The sequence below is a fragment of the Natator depressus genome, chromosome 15 (genome assembly GCF_965152275.1).
Source record: "Natator depressus isolate rNatDep1 chromosome 15, rNatDep2.hap1, whole genome shotgun sequence".
Taxonomy (NCBI): domain Eukaryota; kingdom Metazoa; phylum Chordata; order Testudines; family Cheloniidae; genus Natator; species Natator depressus.
The window spans coordinates 33,027,510-33,045,435 of record NC_134248.1 but is presented as its reverse complement, the minus strand read 5'-3'; the positions used below and the strand labels follow the sequence as shown (position 1 = coordinate 33,045,435).

Below are 17,926 nucleotides of genomic sequence, written 5' to 3'. Positions count from 1 at the left end.
AAATTGCCTGGTAAGCAAAGCAATAGCCTCCTTCTGCGAACATTGACCGGAAGTTAAGTTGCCCTAGGAGTTCTCTAATAGGGCCCGACTGAGAACAGTGACCGGAAGTGGCGGCGATATTTGTTCTAATACCGGCCAAGTGGAAAGATTAACCAGACGTTGCTTCGGTTCTGTAATTGAGGGAGCTGGTGCAGAGTCGGGAAGAAAGCCTGGAGAGTATTAACAATGGGTCGACTAGCAGAGATTAGGGATGGGGGTTACCCGCTCAGGTGGACCAGATTGGAGACTACAACTCCCGTGATGCACTGAGGCTGGTGAGGTCACGGGCCCCTTCGCCGTGAGATCGGAGCCTCCTGCTCCTCTGACCTTCTGCTGATGGCGGCGCCACCCGGCCACTGCACAGCCTGTCACGGCCACGGCCACGGCCACTGCCACTGCCACTTACGCTTCCGACCTCGCATCGCCCCCGCCCTTGAAAAGGGAGGCCATGAGTGGACCCTGCGATGACCGATAAGAGATAGAGGCGGGGGGGAAATGGGACCGCAGGGACTCATGGGAGATAGAGGCGGGAGAGGTTTGGACCACATTTACCACAATGCACTACTTCATCCCTTTTCTCTCCCCTAGCTTTTCAGCGCCGTGGTGTGGCCTCGACGGACGTACCGAACGGACGTTGGGTCTCCCCTAGTAACGTCATCTTCGTGCTATACAGATTGGTGAAAACCCGCCCTTTCCAGGGTAGCGTCCTAAGGTTCGGGAATGGGGCGCGAGGGCAGGTGAGAGGATTGGGGGGTAAAGGTGCCTGGGACTGGTGGGGTGGGAGAGCAGAATGGGGTTCCCACTGGTAGATGACAGGATAGGGCGGTGAGGTGCTGGGGTTGGGGAGCAGGATGGGGGGCCTGTGGGTAGGTGAGAGAATTGGGGGGTCAGGTACCTAGGGGAGCTAGGGAGGAGCAGGGGAGGAGTCCTGTGGGTAGATGAGAAGGTTGGGGTGTTGGGGGAGGGGGGCTGAGACAGGGGAGCAGGATGGGGAGTCCCATGGGTAGGTGGGAGAATTGGGGAGTGAGGTATGGGGGGGGGTTGGGAAGCAGGATGAGGGCCCTGTGGGTAGGTGGGAGGATTGAGGGGTAAGGTGCCGGGGGGGGGCTGAGGTGGGGGAACAGGATGGGGGGCCCATGGGCTGGGGGCATAGCAGGATGGGGGGCTGCATGGGTAGACAGGAGGATTGAGGGGTGAGGTACCTGTGGGGGTTGTGAGTGAGAGAGAGTGAGCTGAGCAGACTGGGTATATGGGAGAATTCGGGGGGGGTTAGGTGTGCAAGTGGAGATGGGGGGCCCATGAGTAAGAGGGGGACCTGTGGATAGATATGGGGGGGGGCTTTGAACACCAATTCCTCCTTTCTCTCCATCTTCAGTGCCTGAGCTGTGAAGCCCCCAGTCTGGACCCACTTGGCCCCCATGAGACTATGTTTTAGTCACTGGTATTTTTAGTAAAACTTATAGACAGGTCATGGGCAGTAAACAAAAATTCATGGCCCATGACCTGTCCATGACTTGTACTATATACTCCAGACTAAATCTTGGGTACTCTGGGGCAGGGGCAGCTTGGGGTCGCCACAGGTGCTCAGGGGGAAGTGGGCGGGAACCCCACTGCTGCAGGAGAGCGGACACGGCATCCTGTGACCACCACCGCTCCTGTGGGGGAGACGTAGCAGCCTGTGCAGCTGGCCCAGGGCTGCTCAAGCGGTCCCCAGGCTAGCCGCATCGGCTGCTGCAGAAGTCACGGAATCTGTGACCTCTGTGACAAACTCACAGCCTTAGTTACAAGATGGGCCCTGTATCCTGGCACAGACCCACCTAGGCCTGCTAGAGAGCACAGGAAAGGTGATGTCTAATCAAGGTCCTGAAGGCCAAGGCCCCATGGGGGACCTGTGGGCAGAGCTACTGCAGAAGCACCTTCTCTGGAGGAGTGACGCTGAGGTGTGGGGTTGTAGTCTGGTCTGGTGTCTGTGGTCCAACCAAGGTCAGAATAAGGGGTAGTTGGGAGGGAGCACCCTCTCTGCTAACAGGAAAGATGGCGTCTTATCCCATCTGGCTTGTAGGGAGGGGCCACCATGACACTGCCCTTTGTCTCCCCCTTGACTGACCAGCTTGGGGTAGGGAAACACAGTGCTGCCCTATGGTGGTGACTCCTCTTTCCCTCTATGTTGGCCTCTGATTGGCACAGCTCCAGAGAGGATGTTGGCAATTTCAGTTCCTGTTATTCAGGGGTTTCCCAGTCTGGGACTCCTGAGGATAGTTTATTGCCCCTCATCTGCCCTTGTCAGTCACATCCTCCCTCAGTTGCTCCCTTTTGTCTTTCTCTACTGTATATTCTATCTGGGTACCTTAATGGTCCCCATCACCATAGTACCTGGGTGCAGCCATCTCCTCCCTCAGCTTTTCAGGCCTAGAACTCTTTTGGCCTCTCTCATAGTTATGCAACCCTTTGCACGTTCATCCCGCTAACTCACTGGTGTCGGCAACTGAGTGCTTCTAGGGATAGGGTGGAACCCATAGTCCATTCAGTTTCAGCCATGTAGTCGAGTTGGGATAGAGAGGACACAGCCACATCCTTCCTAGCCCACCCATGAGCTACTTGTAGAAGGAGGGTGCCCCTCTGTGTATCACTGACCCTAAGCCTCCTTGTCAGTGCAGATTCTGGTCTTCATTCACCAGTTGAAGGGCTGCGTGGCGAAGGAGGTCATACAGAGTATTGCCGGTTCCAGGAGAAACAGATAAGAAGAAGTGTATATCTTATCTCTCGTTGAGGTATGGGTGATGGAGTAAGAGCCTAGGGTTGGGGTGTTGTGCAATGCTGATTTGACTGTACAGTACTGGGATAGGGTGGGTTTAAGGCAGGGGTTCTCAACCTCCTTCTTTGAGTGATTGCTCATGTCTATTCTATTGTAGGTTTATGTGCTTGCCACATGCACCAGTGCCGGAAGTTTTTTCCTCAGTGGTATCCATAGGGGACCGGCTCTGGCGTCCTCTGACTTTGCCAGCTCCCTCCCTCAGTTCCTTCTTACCGCCAGTCTCAGTGCTGGAATGCTCCCCTTGCTTATCAAGGGATTTCCCTTTCAGTGGTCCTTTGAACTTTTATTGTGTAAATAGTTGTACGTAGTTATCAGTTTCTTTATAGTGTTAGTGTACTTAGTTATCATTCTTAGTCCCCTGAGGGTCTTAACTCAGGGACAGGGCAGGCCCAGCTTCCCGGGCTTCAAGCCATGGGATCCCTGCAAGAAGCCTATGCCGATCAGTGATCCATATCTTAGTTGTTTAAAGTGTCTGGGTGAGTCTCACGTTCATGAGAAGTGCTGAATCTGCAAGGGATTCAAGCCCCAGACCAGATAGGAGAGAGACATCAGACTCCGCATGCTCCTCATAAAGTCTGCTCTTGCACTGGCCTCAGAGCTGGCATATACAGACTTGGTGCCAAGTACTTCGACATCGACATGAAGTGTGCCCCCCCGGCACCGATTCTTGTCGCTGGTACTGGCCAAAAGGCACAAGAAGCATGCCGGAAGGGGACACTACCTGGGGTCCCATAAAGGTAAGGACAAGGGAGAAGAGGAGCCTGGACTGAGTCGGGCCATCTCGCCGGAGCGTAGCCACGCGGCAGCTTCGCCTATTGGGCCTAGTCCATCCCGCGACCTGCCTCCTACCTCAGTGAGTGATAGAGGCACATGGTACCTCATGGTGCCATCCACCCCAGAAGCCTTTCAGGCAGCCAAAGACGACATCTTCTTCCCGGTGACACCTATTCCTCGGGAAGAGAGGCCTAAGGATCCCTCCTGCCCACCCGTTTCTAGGGGAAAGCCCTTAATGGCTCCCCTGCACAGATCACCCCCATGGCACCGTACCCTGGCCTGCTCAACAGGACCAGAGCCATGTCCCGAACTGCAAGCCCATAGCGACTTGGTAGGTTCCTAGTGATCGCCAAGCCCCAGGCACCAATCTCCGAGATCCACACATTGGTCACTGGATCTGTGATACCAGGCCACAGGCGTGCCGCTGGTCCCCAGAACTCCGGCAGTGGTCACCTGAAAAGTGCCGGTTCACAGGCGCCGCTCCCCAGAGTTCCGGCACCAATCCTCGGAGTGGCATCAGTTGCCGGAGCCCCGACTGAGGTCTCCACAGCCCCATCGCTGGTCACTGGAATCCAGACGTCAGTCACCGGAGCCTACACACTGTTCTCCAAGCGGATGGCAAAGTGTTCTCCAGATTATCACCAGGCATATGAGCAGCGCTGCCGGTTGCCAGATATCCCGATACTACTCCCCGATAGGCAGGCACAAGACTGCCAGACATGGGGGGGAAGCCTACCCCGTGGTAGCACCGCCATGGTCACTAGAGGAAGACCGTTCCTTCTCAGGCTCAGAGAGTGAGGAGTCCATGGCCCTCAGGGACCAACCGCCACCTGCACAGCAAGCAGGTTCTTCCTAGAACCAACCTGCAGGCATGTGGCCACAGGGCCCTGGCAAGTCTATAATCCAGGGGCAATTCCCAAGGTTGGGGGACCTCAGGCCCAGCGCTCAGTCTCAGGGGCGTTGGAGAGACCTACAGCCTTGGTGTCTCGACCACCCCTGGGCTCGGATGCTGCATTAGTCCAAGGGACCCAAGAGCCACTTCCTCCAGTGGATGTGTTTCCCCATGCAGGGGATGTGGAATCCGCCCCTGATCCTGGCATGGCCTCCTCCTGATCATTGCCTGATGAGGCAGTAACAGCCCCATCACAGACTGTGCCTCAGGACGCTGTCAAAACCCACCAGGAGCTGCTTAAAAGGGTGACAGCCAACCTGGGACTGCAGATGGAAGAAATGTCCAAGCCTACGGACTCCCTATTTGATGTCTTGGCTGCAGTGGCCCCAGCAAAGGTGGCTCTACCCATGCACGATGGGGTAGTAAAGATTGTAAAAGCCCGGTGGCAGACCCCATCATCCCTGCCCCCCATGTCTAAGAGGGCAGAGCGCAAATACTACGTTCCAGCAAAAGGGTTTGAGTACTTATAAACACACCCCTCCCTCAGGTCTCTGGTGGTTGCGGCTGCCAACGAGCGTGACAGGCAGGGGCAATCCAGCTCAACCCAGAAAAATACAGATGTGAAGCAACTTGATGTAGAATCATAGAATATCAGGGCTGGAAGGGACCTCAGGAGGTCATCTAGTCCAACCCCCTGCTCAAAGCAGGACCAATCCCCAACTAAATCATCCTAGCCAGGGCTTTGTCAAGCCTGACCTTAAAAATATCTAAGGAAGGAGATTCTACCACCTCCCTAGGTAACGCATTCCAGTGTTTCATCACCCTCCTAGTGAAAAAGTTTTTCCTAATATCCAACCGAAACATCCCCCACTGCAACTTGAGACCATTACTCGTTGTTCTGTCATCAGCTACCACTGAGAACAGCCTAGATCCATCCTCTTTGGAACCCCCTTTCAGGTAGTTGAAAGCAGCTATCAAATCCCCCCTCATTCTTCTCTTCCGCAGACTAAACAATCCCAGTTCCCTCAGCCTCTCCTCATAAGTCATGTGTTCCAGTCCCCTAATCATTTTTGTTGCCCTCCGCTGGACATTTTCCAATTTTTCCACATCCTTCTTGTAATGTGGGGCCCAAAACTGGACACAGTACTCCAGATGAGGCCTCACCAATGTCGAATAGATGGGAACGATCACGTCCCTCGATCTGCTGGTAGTGCCCCTACATATACATCCCAAAATGCCATTGGCCTTCTTGGCAACAAGGGCACACTGTTGACTCATATCCAGCTTCTCGTCCACTGTAACCCCTTGGTCCTTTTCTGCAGAACTGCTGCCGAGCCATTCGGCCCCTAGTCTGTAGCGGTGCATGGGATTCTTCCATCCTAAGTGCATGACTCTGCGCTTGTCCTTGTTGAACCTCATCAGATTTCTTTTGGCCCAATCCTCTAATTTGTCTAGGGCCCTCTGTATCCTATCCCTACCCTCTAACATATCTACCACTCCTCCCAGTTTAGTGTCGTCTGCAAACTTGCTGAGGGTGCAATCCACACCATCCTCCAGATCATTTATGAAGATATTGAACAAAACCGGCCTGAGGACCGACCCTTGGGGCACTCCACTTGATACCGGCTGCTAGACATGGAGCCATTGATCACTACCCTTTGAGCCCGACAATCTAGCCAACTTTCTGTCCACCTTATAGTCCATTCATCCAGCCCATACTTCTTTAACTTGCTGGCAAGAATACTGTGGGAGACCGTGTCAAAAGCTTTGCTAAAGTCAAGGAACAACACGTCCACCGCTTTCCCTTCATCCACAGAGCCAGTTATCTCGTCATAGAAGGCAGTTAGATTAGTCAGTCATGACTTGCCCTTGGTGAATCCAAGCTGACTGTTCCTGATCACTTTCCTCTCCTCTAAGTGCTTCAGAATTGATTCCTTGAGGACCTGCTCCATGATTTTTCCAGGGACTGAGGTGTGGCTGACTGGCCTGTAGTTCCCAGGATCCTCCTTCTTCCCTTTTTTAAAGATTGGCACTACATTAGCCTTTTTCCAGTCGTCCAGGACTTCCCCCGATCGCCATGAGTTTTCAAAGATAATGGCCAATGGCTCTGCAATCACATCCGCCAACTCCTTTAGCACTCTCGGATGCAGCGCCTCCGGCCCCATGGACTTTTGCTCGTTTAGCTTTTCTAAATAGTTCCAAGCCACTTCTTTCTCCACAGAGGGCTGGTCACCTCCTCCCCATGCTGTGCTGCCCAGTGCAGTAGTCTGGGAGCTGACCTTGTTCGTGAGGACAGAGGCAAAAAAAGCATTGAGTATATTAGCTTTTTCCACATCCTCTGTCACTAGGTTGCCTCCCTCATTCAGTAAGGGGCCCACACTTTCCTTGACTTTCTTCTTGTTGCTAACATACCTGAAGAAACCCTGTGTGGCAGGAAAATTTATTCGACAGCCAGCCTACAGCTTTGTATTGCAAACCAGGACGCTCTGCTCAGCAGATATCATTTCAATGTTTGGCAGTCCACGGCCAAGTTTGCTGACTCGCTCCCGCAGGATGCTAAGGAGGAGTTCGAGGCCGTACTATATGAGGGCAGGACGATCACAAGAGTCTCCCTCCAGGCCTCCTCAGAAACGGCAGACTCTGCAGCCAGGGCAGTGGCCTCCCCGGTGGCCATGAGAAGGGCATCATGGCTTCAATCATCTAGTCTGTAGGTGGAGGTCTTACAATCCATTCAGGACCTCCTGTGTGACAGCTCGGCCCTATTTGCTGAACAAACAGACAGCAGATTACATGGCCTAAAAGACTCAAGGGTCACTCTTAGCTCGCTGGGCCTGTGCACCCCAGCCCATGCTAGAAAGAGGTTTAAACCTCAGCAAACACAAAGGTTCACGGGCCAGACCAGAGTAGAACTGTACCACAGAGAGAGCAGGGGATATAGGCATTACCAAGGGCAACCACCTGTGGCAGGAGCTCATTCGGGCTTGAGCCACGCCCCTCCCAAAAACAGGCAATCATTTTGAGGGGGTGCTCGAGGGAGACCTCTCAGCCTGCAACCAGGCTCTGTTTCATCCTTTATTTTCCCACTGTTTATTGCCTTTCCTCCCTGCTTGGACTGCCATAACTACAGACCACTGGGTCCTCAATATGGTGGCCCCCAGCCACAGGAGGGCTTATATCTCCTGGGCAAGTGGTTGCTCATGAGAAGGGTCCCTGAAGAGGGATGGGGAAGGAGGATTAGAACTCTTCAGGGACCCTTCTCATGAGCAACCACTCGCCCAGGAGGTGAAAGCCCTCCTGTGGCTGGGGGCCATGGAGGAAAAGTTCCTGTAGAATGAAGAGGGAAAGGTTTTTATTACCAGTACTTTCTCATTCCAAATACCCAATTTGTCTCGGTCACTCTGGACCCTATCCCTTCCCTTCAGCGTATCTACCTCTCACTCCAGCTTAGTGTCATCTGCGAACTTGCAATCTATTCAATTGTCCAGATCATTAATAAAGATGTTGAACAAAACCGGCCCCAGGACTGACCCCTGGGGCACTATGCTTGATACCAGCTGCCAACTAGACATTGAGCCGTTGATCGCTACCCATTGAGCCCGACAATCTAACCAGCTTTCCATCCACCTCATCCAATCCATACTTCTTTAACTTGCTTGCAAGAATACTGTGGGAGACAGTATCCAAAGCTTTGCTAAAGTCAAGAGCTATCACGTCCACCACTTTCCCCATATCCACAGAGCCAGTTATCTCATCATAGAAGGCAATCAGGTTGGTCAGGCATGCCTTGCCCTTGGTGAATCCATGTTGACTCTTCCTGATCATCTTCCTCTCCTACAAGTGCTTCAAAATGGTTTCCTTGAGGACCTGCTCCATGATTTTTCCAGCGACTGAGGTGTTGGCTGACCAGTCTGTAGTTCCCCAGGTTCTCCTTCTTCCCTTTTTTAAAGATGGGCACTATATTTGCCTTTTTCCAATTGTCCAGGACCTCACCCGATCGCCATGAGTTTTCAAAGATAATGGCCAATGGCTCTGCAATCACATCAGCCAATTCCCTCAGCACCCTCGGATGCATTAGATCCAGACCCTTGGACTTGTGCATGTCCAGCTTTTCTAAATAGTCCTTAACCTGTTCTTTCACCACTGAGGGCTGCTCACCTCCTCCCTATACTGTGTTGCGCAGGACAGCAGTTTGGGAGGTGACCTTGTCTGTGAAGACCGAGGCAAAAAAAGCAGAGTACTTCAGCTTTTTCCACATCATCTGTCACTAGGTTGCCTCCTCCATTCATTAACGGTCCCACACTTTTGCTGACCTTTTTCTTGTTGCTAACATACCTGTAGAAACCCTTCTTGTTACCCTTCACATCCCTTGCTAGCTGTAACTCCAATTGTGCTTTGGCCTTCCTGATTACACCCCTGCAAGCTCGAGCAATATCTTTATACTCCTCCCTAGTCATCTGTCCAAGTTTCCACTTCTTCTAAGCTTCCTTTTTGTGTTTAAACTCACTGAAGATTTATCTGTTAAGCCAAACTGGTCGCCTGCCATATTTGCTATTCTTTCTGCACATTGGAATGGTTTGTTCCTGCACCCTCAATAAGGCTTCTTTAAAATTCAGCCAGCTCTCCTGGACTCCTTTCCCCCTCATATTAGCCTCCCAGGGGATTCTGCCATCAGTTCCCTGAGGGAGTCAGTCTGCTTTTCTGAAGTTGAGGGTACGTATTCTGCTGCTCTCCTTTCTTCCTTTTGTCAGGATCCTGAACTCAATCATCTCATGGTCACCCAGGTTGCCACCCACTTCTACTTCCCCTACCAATTCTTCCCTGTTTGTGAGCAGCAGGTCAAAAGGAGTATGGCCCCTAGTTGGTTCCACCAGCACTTGAACCAGGAAGTTGTCTCTAACACTCTCCAAAAACTTCCTGGATTGGCTGTGCACTGCTGTATTGCTCTCCCAACAAATGTCAGGGTGATTGAAGTCCCCCATGAGAACCAGGGCCTGTGATCTGGAAACTTCTGTTAGTTGTCCAAAGAAAGCCTTGTCTATCTCATCCTCCTGGTCTGGTGATCTATAGCAGACGCCCACCACGACATCAGCCTTGTTGCTCTCGCCTCTAAACTTAACCCTAACACTCTTAACAGGTTTTTCTCCAGTTTCATTCTGGAGCTCTGAGCAATCATACTGCTCTCTTACATACAGTGCAACTCCTCCACCTTTCCTCCCATGCCTGTCCTTAACTACAATGTTAAGCGAGGAGTTACTGTACTGCAACAAGGGCATCTGCTGCGTTTGCGTTTCTATACTTTTCTGCTTGGACCTTTGTTATAAGTAGGTGTGGCCTCTAGAAGGGAACATCACCAACAGTTTGTTTCGTCTCAGTTATTTTCAAGGAACCTTTGAACTCTGAGGAAATCAGTTATTTCTGAAGAAGTGTTTCTGAAAAGACGTTGTGCCTATCAGGAGAAAAAACGACCCCGGAATCAATAATCCCTGAGCATCTAGAGCAAAGCATGAAACTCACTGGCATCTGTGCCTCTTTCCTCATTCTTTTCTGCAATATTGCTCATCAGAGGGAAGGTGAGTGTTTTTGGACACCTATACTCTTTTGTAAATAGGGGAGTTTTATAAATTTTTATAGAAGAAGATATTTGTATTTCTGCAAAGCCAGATGAATGGTAAGCTAATGGAAATGGTTTTTACTGTGAGGCAATTCCCTGATATTGTTTTAACTTGTTAGTAACAATGTACAATTACTTTAGTTTTCCATCTGGAGTTATTGTTTGGTTTCGCTATTCTGAAAATTAATTTCAAGCTGCTATCCAATGACATGTCATCAAACATGTTATAGGGTCTGCATTCCAGAACAGTATGTGACTTATGGCAGTCATGCTTTCTTTTAGGGTGGGATTCACAAGGGAAACATAGGCACTATAGCACTCAGCATTGCAAGACCTAACTTTTAAGCACCCTTCTACCAAGTGGAGTTTGCAATCTTGATTTAGGCACCTAGCTCCCTATATAATGCAGGGGAGCGTTGGGCACCCAAGAATGGGATTCACAAAAATCTGCACACCAAGTATTGAACTGTCTAAGCTACCTGATAGAAATGCTGAGTTAAGTGCCTAACTCCAGGCTTCAGGAAGAGACTTATTTCCACTGTGAATCACTTGGGATTCATAGCTGTGAACCTTCTCCTGGATTTAGATTCCTCAACTAGATTTTTCTGTAGCCAAGAATAAAATGTATTAAGTATATTTAGGATATAGAGGTGAAATATAATAATTAGTGTTATAACATAGGACCTACAGGCCTGTAAAATATTCAGTTTAGGCCCACAAGGCCTTAGGCATGAAAAGGCTAGTACAACTAGTTGACCAAATGTTTACCCTGTACCAGTAAAGTGTAAAATTATAGTAAGTGATGATGATCTGGAAACTGTGCAGCAATAGGCTGGAAAATACACCACAGTGTGCCAGTTAGTACTGCAAGATGCCCCATAGTAATAATCTCAAGTTGCTATGTTAACTCATTGACATAGATGTTAACGAGAGTAAGGGGAACTAAGGGAATAACCAGTGAAAAGTGGGGAACCCCTAAATTAGTGGGGTGTGGAAGCATGGATAAGGAAAAAGGGATTGGAACCCATATCCATATGTATGAGGCTTCATAGGTGTAAGCATAACCCAGGATATAAGGTGTTGCCTGGCAGATGCTAGGATGACAACCACTGGTGGTGATGGTGATGACAATAAAGATGATGATGAGGAACATAATTACCGACAGTCCGTGGTCCCCCAGCAGGAAATGTGAGATTTGAGTGATGCTAGTCATAGAGCTAAGCACTTGGTACTCTCTCACTCTATCTGCTGTTATATTGCAGTGTTTGTGGGATTGTTTGTCTGCTTAGTGGATGTGCTAATAAGGGGACTTGACATAAATTGCAGTTGTTTTTCGTGTGCCCCTAGGGTCTCTAATTCTATCGGTACTGATGATAATATTCCTGATGCTGCAGTCCTCAAGAAACTGAACCTTTATTGACCACTGTGCTCAAAGAGGTTAATCAATATACCAATCTATTAATTAGGCTACAGTTCCTTTTTCAACAAAAAGTGGAGAAGTTGTTAGTGCCCCCTTATAACCTTCATACCAATGTTCACCCAGCATTTGGCAAAGAGTCCTCTGGCACCTTATAGACAAGAACTTGCTTGCCTATTTGTACCTGCCTCTGGAAATTTCCACTACATGCATCTGACGAAGTGGGCATTCACCCAAGAAAGCTTATGATCCAAGACGTCTGTTAGTCTATAAAGTGCCACAGGACTCTTTGCCGCTTTTACATATCCAGACTAACATGGCTACCCCTCTGATACTTGCCAGCATGTGGGAGACCCAAATTTGAAATCTCCCATCTGCTTGATGTGGAGCTGAGTTTTGAATTTGGGTCTCCTACCTACCTGCAGCATGCCCTAATCACTGCACATTCTGGGGTGAGTCTGTATGAATCTCTCTATAAATAATTAAATATTCACTGGACCAGAAAGAGTGTGAGAATGTCTATAGCCCAGTGATTAGGGCACTTGCCTGGGAGGTGGGAGACCCAGGTTTCAGTCCCGCTGCTCCTATGAATAGTTATATATTTATACACTGTGGAACAACTTCCATAGGAGTGATTGACAGTGGCCCACCCCAAACTACCCCAGGGATGAGGGCACACTCCTGGGATGGGGGAGATCAAAGTCCAAATCTCTGCTCCACATCAGGCAGGAGGAGGATTTGAACAGAGGTGTCCCACATCCTGGGTGAATGTTCTAACCACTGGGCTAAAGATTATAAGGAAGCACTATCTCCTCCAGATGTTTTGTTGGGGTTTGGACATGCTCTGAACTTGTCTACTGGATCAGGCCTAAAGACAAAATAGGTGGGGGAATGGTTAGCTTGTGAGTCCCATGGGTGCATAATCTTTGGATTTTAGGAGCCAAATTAGTAGATGCTTGACTGTTCCTAACCTTTATCCTGAGATAATCTTCATGAGTTTGTGTTTTGTAGGTAGGCAAGAAGAATAGGCAGACTTTCATACTTTTCTCACTCATATAAACAGACAACAGGTGGTGGAAACTGCCGTTGTCAAAACAGAGGAGGTGTAAGTGATGTGATAAGACATGAGGCTGGCTAAATTGGAACCTCTCCAAAGGAAAAACTGGAGCCACATTAGAATAACTCCACCTATCTCTGCTAGAATCCCCAGCCTTATCAACACGACTTCATAGATAACAGTGTAGAAGGTAGCTGGCAGATACAAAAGGTTCACCATGGGCTGAATTAATCACCAGGAGGAAATGGGGAAACAGCAGGAAGGACCTCCTCTATCAGGAAAAGAGTTTTATGGAGTGAAGGTTTCCTATACTGCTCAACTGGTGACACTTTTGTCCCCATCTTGCCTGCTGGGCCAGCAGACTTTTCTTTCCCAGCCACCCTGCAAAAAAGAAAGAGTTGACAAATAAAGATTTATTTTTCTGAAGGAAGCAGGATGAACTGGAAGCAGGTGGTCTTCATCCCCACCTCCTCTCATCTTGCCTCCATCACCGGGGGATTAAAAGTGACTCCTGCTCCTGCCCAATACTTTGAAAACTTTTTTTTAAACCAAACTAAATTTTAAGGGACTGATTGGGAAAGGAGGTGATTTTAAGCCACTTTTAAGAATCTGGGACTGCTTTTGACCTGCCACGAATCAGAGCAGAGTACCTAGAGCAGAGGTGGGCAAACTACGGCCCGCGGGACCCTCCTGCCTGGCCCCTGAGCTCCTGGCCCAGGAGGCTAGCCCACGGCCCATCCACTGCTGTTTCCCCTCCAATGCTCTGGGCGGCTGCGCAGCTGCAGAGCCGCGGCCTGATCCGGTGCTCTGTGCTGCATGGTGGTGTGGCTGGCTCCAGCCAGGCAGCGCGGCTGCCTGTCCTGGCGCTCTGGGCAGCGCGGCTGTAGCACCACCAGCCACTGGTGCTCTAGGCAGTGAGGTAAGGGGGCAGGGAGCAGGGGGGGTTGGATAGAGGGCAGGGGAGTTCGGGGTGGTGGTCAGGGGGCGGGGGTGTGGATAGGGGTCAGGGCGGTCAGAGGGCGGGGAACAAGGGGGTTGAATGGGGGCAGGGGTCCTGGGGGGGCAGTCAGGAATGAGAGGAGGGGTTGGATGGGGCGGCGGGGGGCAGTCAGAGGGGGAGGGTCCGGGGTGGTCAGGGGACAGGGAGCGGGGCAGGGGGTGGATGGGGCAGGGGTCCCGGGAGTCCGTCAGGGGACAGGGAACGGGGGGGTTGGATGGGGAAGGAGTCCCGGGGGTGCAGTCAGGGGGCGAGAAGTGGGGAGGGGGGTCAGATGGGGGCGGGGGCCAGGCCACACCTGGCTGTTTGGGGAGGCACAGCCTCCCTTAACTGGCCCTCTATACAATTTTGGAAACCCGATGTGGCCCTCAGGCCAAAAAGTTTGCCCACCCCGACCTAGAGCTATGCTAGCTGCCTACAGCCCCCAAGAGACTGTTCTGGAAATTGGTAATCACAGAGCTGTAAGGATGCCAGCCACACCCAGTTTTCCCCAGCCACTCCCCTTGTGCTAGGTGGGAGACAGGATGAGGTTTGGTGTAGAAATTCTATGCCACCAGGGGATTCCTCCAGGCAAGAGGAAACTACTAGTTGCCGATTATACTAGGTTTAAGGCTACTTTGTGCTCAGGATAAAGCAGACTTACTTCACTAGAGTATCAGGTCCTAAATCTAAATTATCTGCTAGTGTTCCTTTAGGTAAGGAACCTACTTATTGTTTTTCCAGGCTTTACTGTTTCTTATAGAGGGTCTGAAGCTGTGCAAGGTAATTCCAGTTTGTTTTTTGTTTCCTTTTTTTAATAGGAGCCCAAGATTCTTGTTCACATCGATGTGGGGAGGAACTAGTTAACTGCTCGTGCCAGAGGGCCTGCAAGTCCCTGGGGACTTGCTGTTCTGATTACAGTGAATTCTGTCTGCAGATCTCTCCATCCTCGGGCTCCCTTATGGGAGGCAAGGACTTTGAGATTTTAAATGTGACTTTTAATGCCTCCTCTGCTGTGAGCTGCAGGTGAGCTGTGTGATTTTAGTTGTGCTGCTGCATGGGGGTGCACACATCTGAGGTCAGTGAGTGTTTCCAGGAGTGGGTAAGTGGAGTAGAACAGGACTCCTGTAGACAAGAATGCAAATTTATTCCTGTTCCCTAAAACTGCCAGTATCCTCCTGATCTCTTGTCAGTTCATAGGCGTGTCCATCCAAGAACTGGTCTGTTCTCTAAGAGTTCAGGAATACTCCAGAATTGTATGTTCTCATAAGAAAACTGAATTTTGTGGGATTACTTCATTATAAAATCATGGGCCTTTTTTTTATTCCTTGTATATATAGAAACAGCCAGTTTTGTGAATGGGAGTTCTGTCAGGGATTTGTACTTTGTATCTGGAAACATTCTAAGTGCATCTGTTATGTATAAATAAATAGGAATTTTCCAGTCCAAGAATAGAACCAATGGGATATGACCAAAAGTCCAGTTAGTACATCTTGCTGTGGGATGTGAGATGGGAGGTAGGATCCTCTTTCTTAGGGCCAGTGAAGATTCTGCAGATGACATAGGCGATATACTGATTATCCAGAGGAAGAGGATGCTACTAGCCCAACTTCATCTCATTTTGCATTGATGGTGGCTCTAGTATAGATTGTAAATCATCGGTAGCTGGATAGTAGCAGGAGATGGCCGGTGCTAGCTGAGCCCCTTCCACCCTTGGGACTTCAGGGAATATAGGCCCAGGTGTAACCTTTCCTTTCCCAGCAGCACCAAAAGTGGCTCATTTACAGCCTCAGGAATCATGATGATGTCAGCAATTCTGGAACCGCTACACTACGGGAGATGTGTTTTTGTGGGGAGGACAGAATAGCACACCCGTCAATGTTTTCAGGAAAAAAAACCAGGAGATTTTATTTTGTATGAATTCACAAAATTTTGTAAATGTCTGCATACATTGAATTAGGTGGTGTTTAGACTGGGAATTTGCCCTATGGCGGCCAGTACAGTATAGCTATACTGGTATGAATTCTAGTGTAGACAGGCAAAGCCATTATTTGTACCAGTGGAATGTGACCAGAACAAACAGCAGCTTTGCCATTCTACAGTAGTGGTTGCACCAGTGTAGCTAGCCCTATACCCATCATCTGTGGGAGCTAAACACATGGTTTATACTTTAGGGGTGAGGGGAGATGAACTAATAATTTTGAGTAGAATAATAAACACTAAGTGGTGAGCCCAGGGTCACTCTGTGTATAAGGGAGGCTTGGAATAATGTTAAGGGAGCTCTAAGGGGTATAGAGTTAGCCAAGGAATTTGTTTAAATGATCAAAAATGAAGTTTATATGATTAAGAAACATCAAGTTGTACCATTCTTAACCATTGTAACCATGCAATCTTATTATCACTCTCATCCTTCTTCTCCCCATGCTCCCTATTGTTTGTTAGTCACTTGTCATGTTCACGTTGGTGGCCATCACGATAAAGTATGAGGGTAAAACTGCTAAATGGGAAAGACGGGGGACTTACAATGGACTATTGGGTATCTGTTTGCTTAATGAAACCCAAAAAAGACAGAGTATCTTCCTTCAATAGCCACGCTAGACTATATTCTCCATATTAACAGGTTCAAGCAGGAAATTGAAACCAGTGGCTATGTTGCTGAAGATGGAAGAGCCCACTGCATCTCCCCTTTGCTGTATGAGAGTGGCCTCATCCCCTTTGAGATTTCCAGGGATGGTGGGCTCACATTTCCTCACTCTGCAACTTGGTTATCAGGTTATCAGTCTATCTGTTGTTTGCATGTCCTTTCACATAGTCATCAGATCATATCCTCACCTCGGATAACCCTTCTCCTCTGGCCACTTCTGTTCTTCCTGTGTGGGCTGTGATATTAGCTGGTCTCAGAAAAGTTGCTTTCACCACTCCTTGTACCTTATATTTTGAGAAAAGAGGCTTTCCGTACTTTCATAAATTGCTGAGGCTGTTCCACAATTTCATGTTGCTGATATCAGATATTCTGGGCTAAAAGCATAGCTTAGCCAAAGGTTGTTCCCTTTTGGCTTTCATGGGAGAGTTGCTACCTATGTAGCACAATGGTCTTCATTTGTGTTGGTCTGGTAATGCGTAGGGTAGGGGGTAGGCAACCTATGGCACATGTGCCAAAGGAGGCATGCAGTCTGATTTTCAGTGGCACTCTCACTGCCGGGGTCCTGGCCACCGGTCTGGGGGGCTCTGCATTTTAATTTAATTTTAAATGAAGCTTCTTAAACATTTTAAAAACCTTATCTACTTTACAGACAACAATAGTTTAGTTATATTTTAAAGACTTATAGAAAGAGACCTAAAAACATTAACATGCATTACTGGCACGCGAAACCTTAAATTAGAGTGAATAAATGAAGACTCGGCACACCACTTCTGATAGGTTGCTGATCCCTGGTGTAGGGCATGCATCTGAGACAAACTTAGCAAGCCCTGGCATGCTGACCAAGGTGTAAGTGGCTCTTTTTATATAGTTACTCTATTTATAAAGATTCATACTAGAAATATTGCAAACCCCTTAATTACAATAAAACCACTTTTCCAGTGTTATAGAAAGCAAATGAGCAGTTAACACATGAGCATCTTCTGTTCCATAATGCAGTACATCACAGCAAAGTGTCAGCTGCAGAAAAAAGCACACTAGTGAATGCCACAAAGTGGCAGTACTATGGCACACCCAACACAGGAGGAAATCTGACTGTCACATGGATGCACCAGACATTTCCAGCTAGACGTGTCAATATAGAAGTCTGGGGGTACCAAGAAACAGGTAAATCAGGAATCTGTATATGTGTGTAGGGAGGGGCATTATCTTATTCAGAGTTTATACAGTGCCTAGCACAATGTGGTCCTGATCTTGATTAGAGCTTGCAAATGCTACCATAATATAAATAATTTATAATAATATTGATGACTGTTATTCTGCATTTAAACACACGTGAAAGAGTGTAATTGCCATTGTGCGGTCAAGAGCTCTTTATCACCTTGCAAAAGGGTTTTCTACCTTCCTTCAATAGGTGAGAGTTACTCAGAGAATTGGATGGCTGAATGGAAATATCTTTACACCCTGGGAAAGGAAGAACCCAATAGTGGAACATTTACTTTCATTCCTGTACCTGCTAAAGCAGATTACAATACCTGGGACATTGGAGCTTTGAGAATCAGTCCAAGCAACTATTCTGATGGGCAGAGGCAAGTAACTGGTAGATAACACAGAGGCATTTGTTTATAGTGGAAGCATCAGTCCTGGCTCCGTACCTAAGGTTGACTTTTCTTTTGCAGTTAAAGTAGGGATTCGTTGTTTTTG

General features: G+C 48.9%; 1 protein-coding gene across 5 annotated transcripts in view; it reads left to right on the top strand.

The window, feature by feature from the left end:
• The first annotated feature begins 369 nt into the window (after positions 1–369).
• The window catches only part of SUSD2 (sushi domain containing 2), an 86,425-nt gene continuing 68,868 nt past the window's right edge, over positions 370–17,926 (top strand). Inside the window, exons 1-7 of one of the 5 annotated variants that reach the window (XM_074972291.1) lie at positions 377–776; positions 2,697–2,810; positions 9,893–10,090; positions 14,403–14,607; positions 16,202–16,353; positions 17,222–17,389; positions 17,637–17,811. In XM_074972291.1, the coding sequence (XP_074828392.1) occupies positions 10,024–10,090; positions 14,403–14,607; positions 16,202–16,353; positions 17,222–17,389; positions 17,637–17,811 (767 nt within the window). In that variant the 5' untranslated portion in view covers positions 377–776; positions 2,697–2,810; positions 9,893–10,023. Of the gene's footprint in view, positions 777–2,696; positions 2,811–9,892; positions 10,091–14,402; positions 14,608–16,201; positions 16,354–17,221; positions 17,390–17,636; positions 17,812–17,926 lie in introns of all 5 variants that reach the window. The other 4 variants (XM_074972294.1, XM_074972295.1, XM_074972292.1 and 1 more) reach the window with 4 other exon arrangements.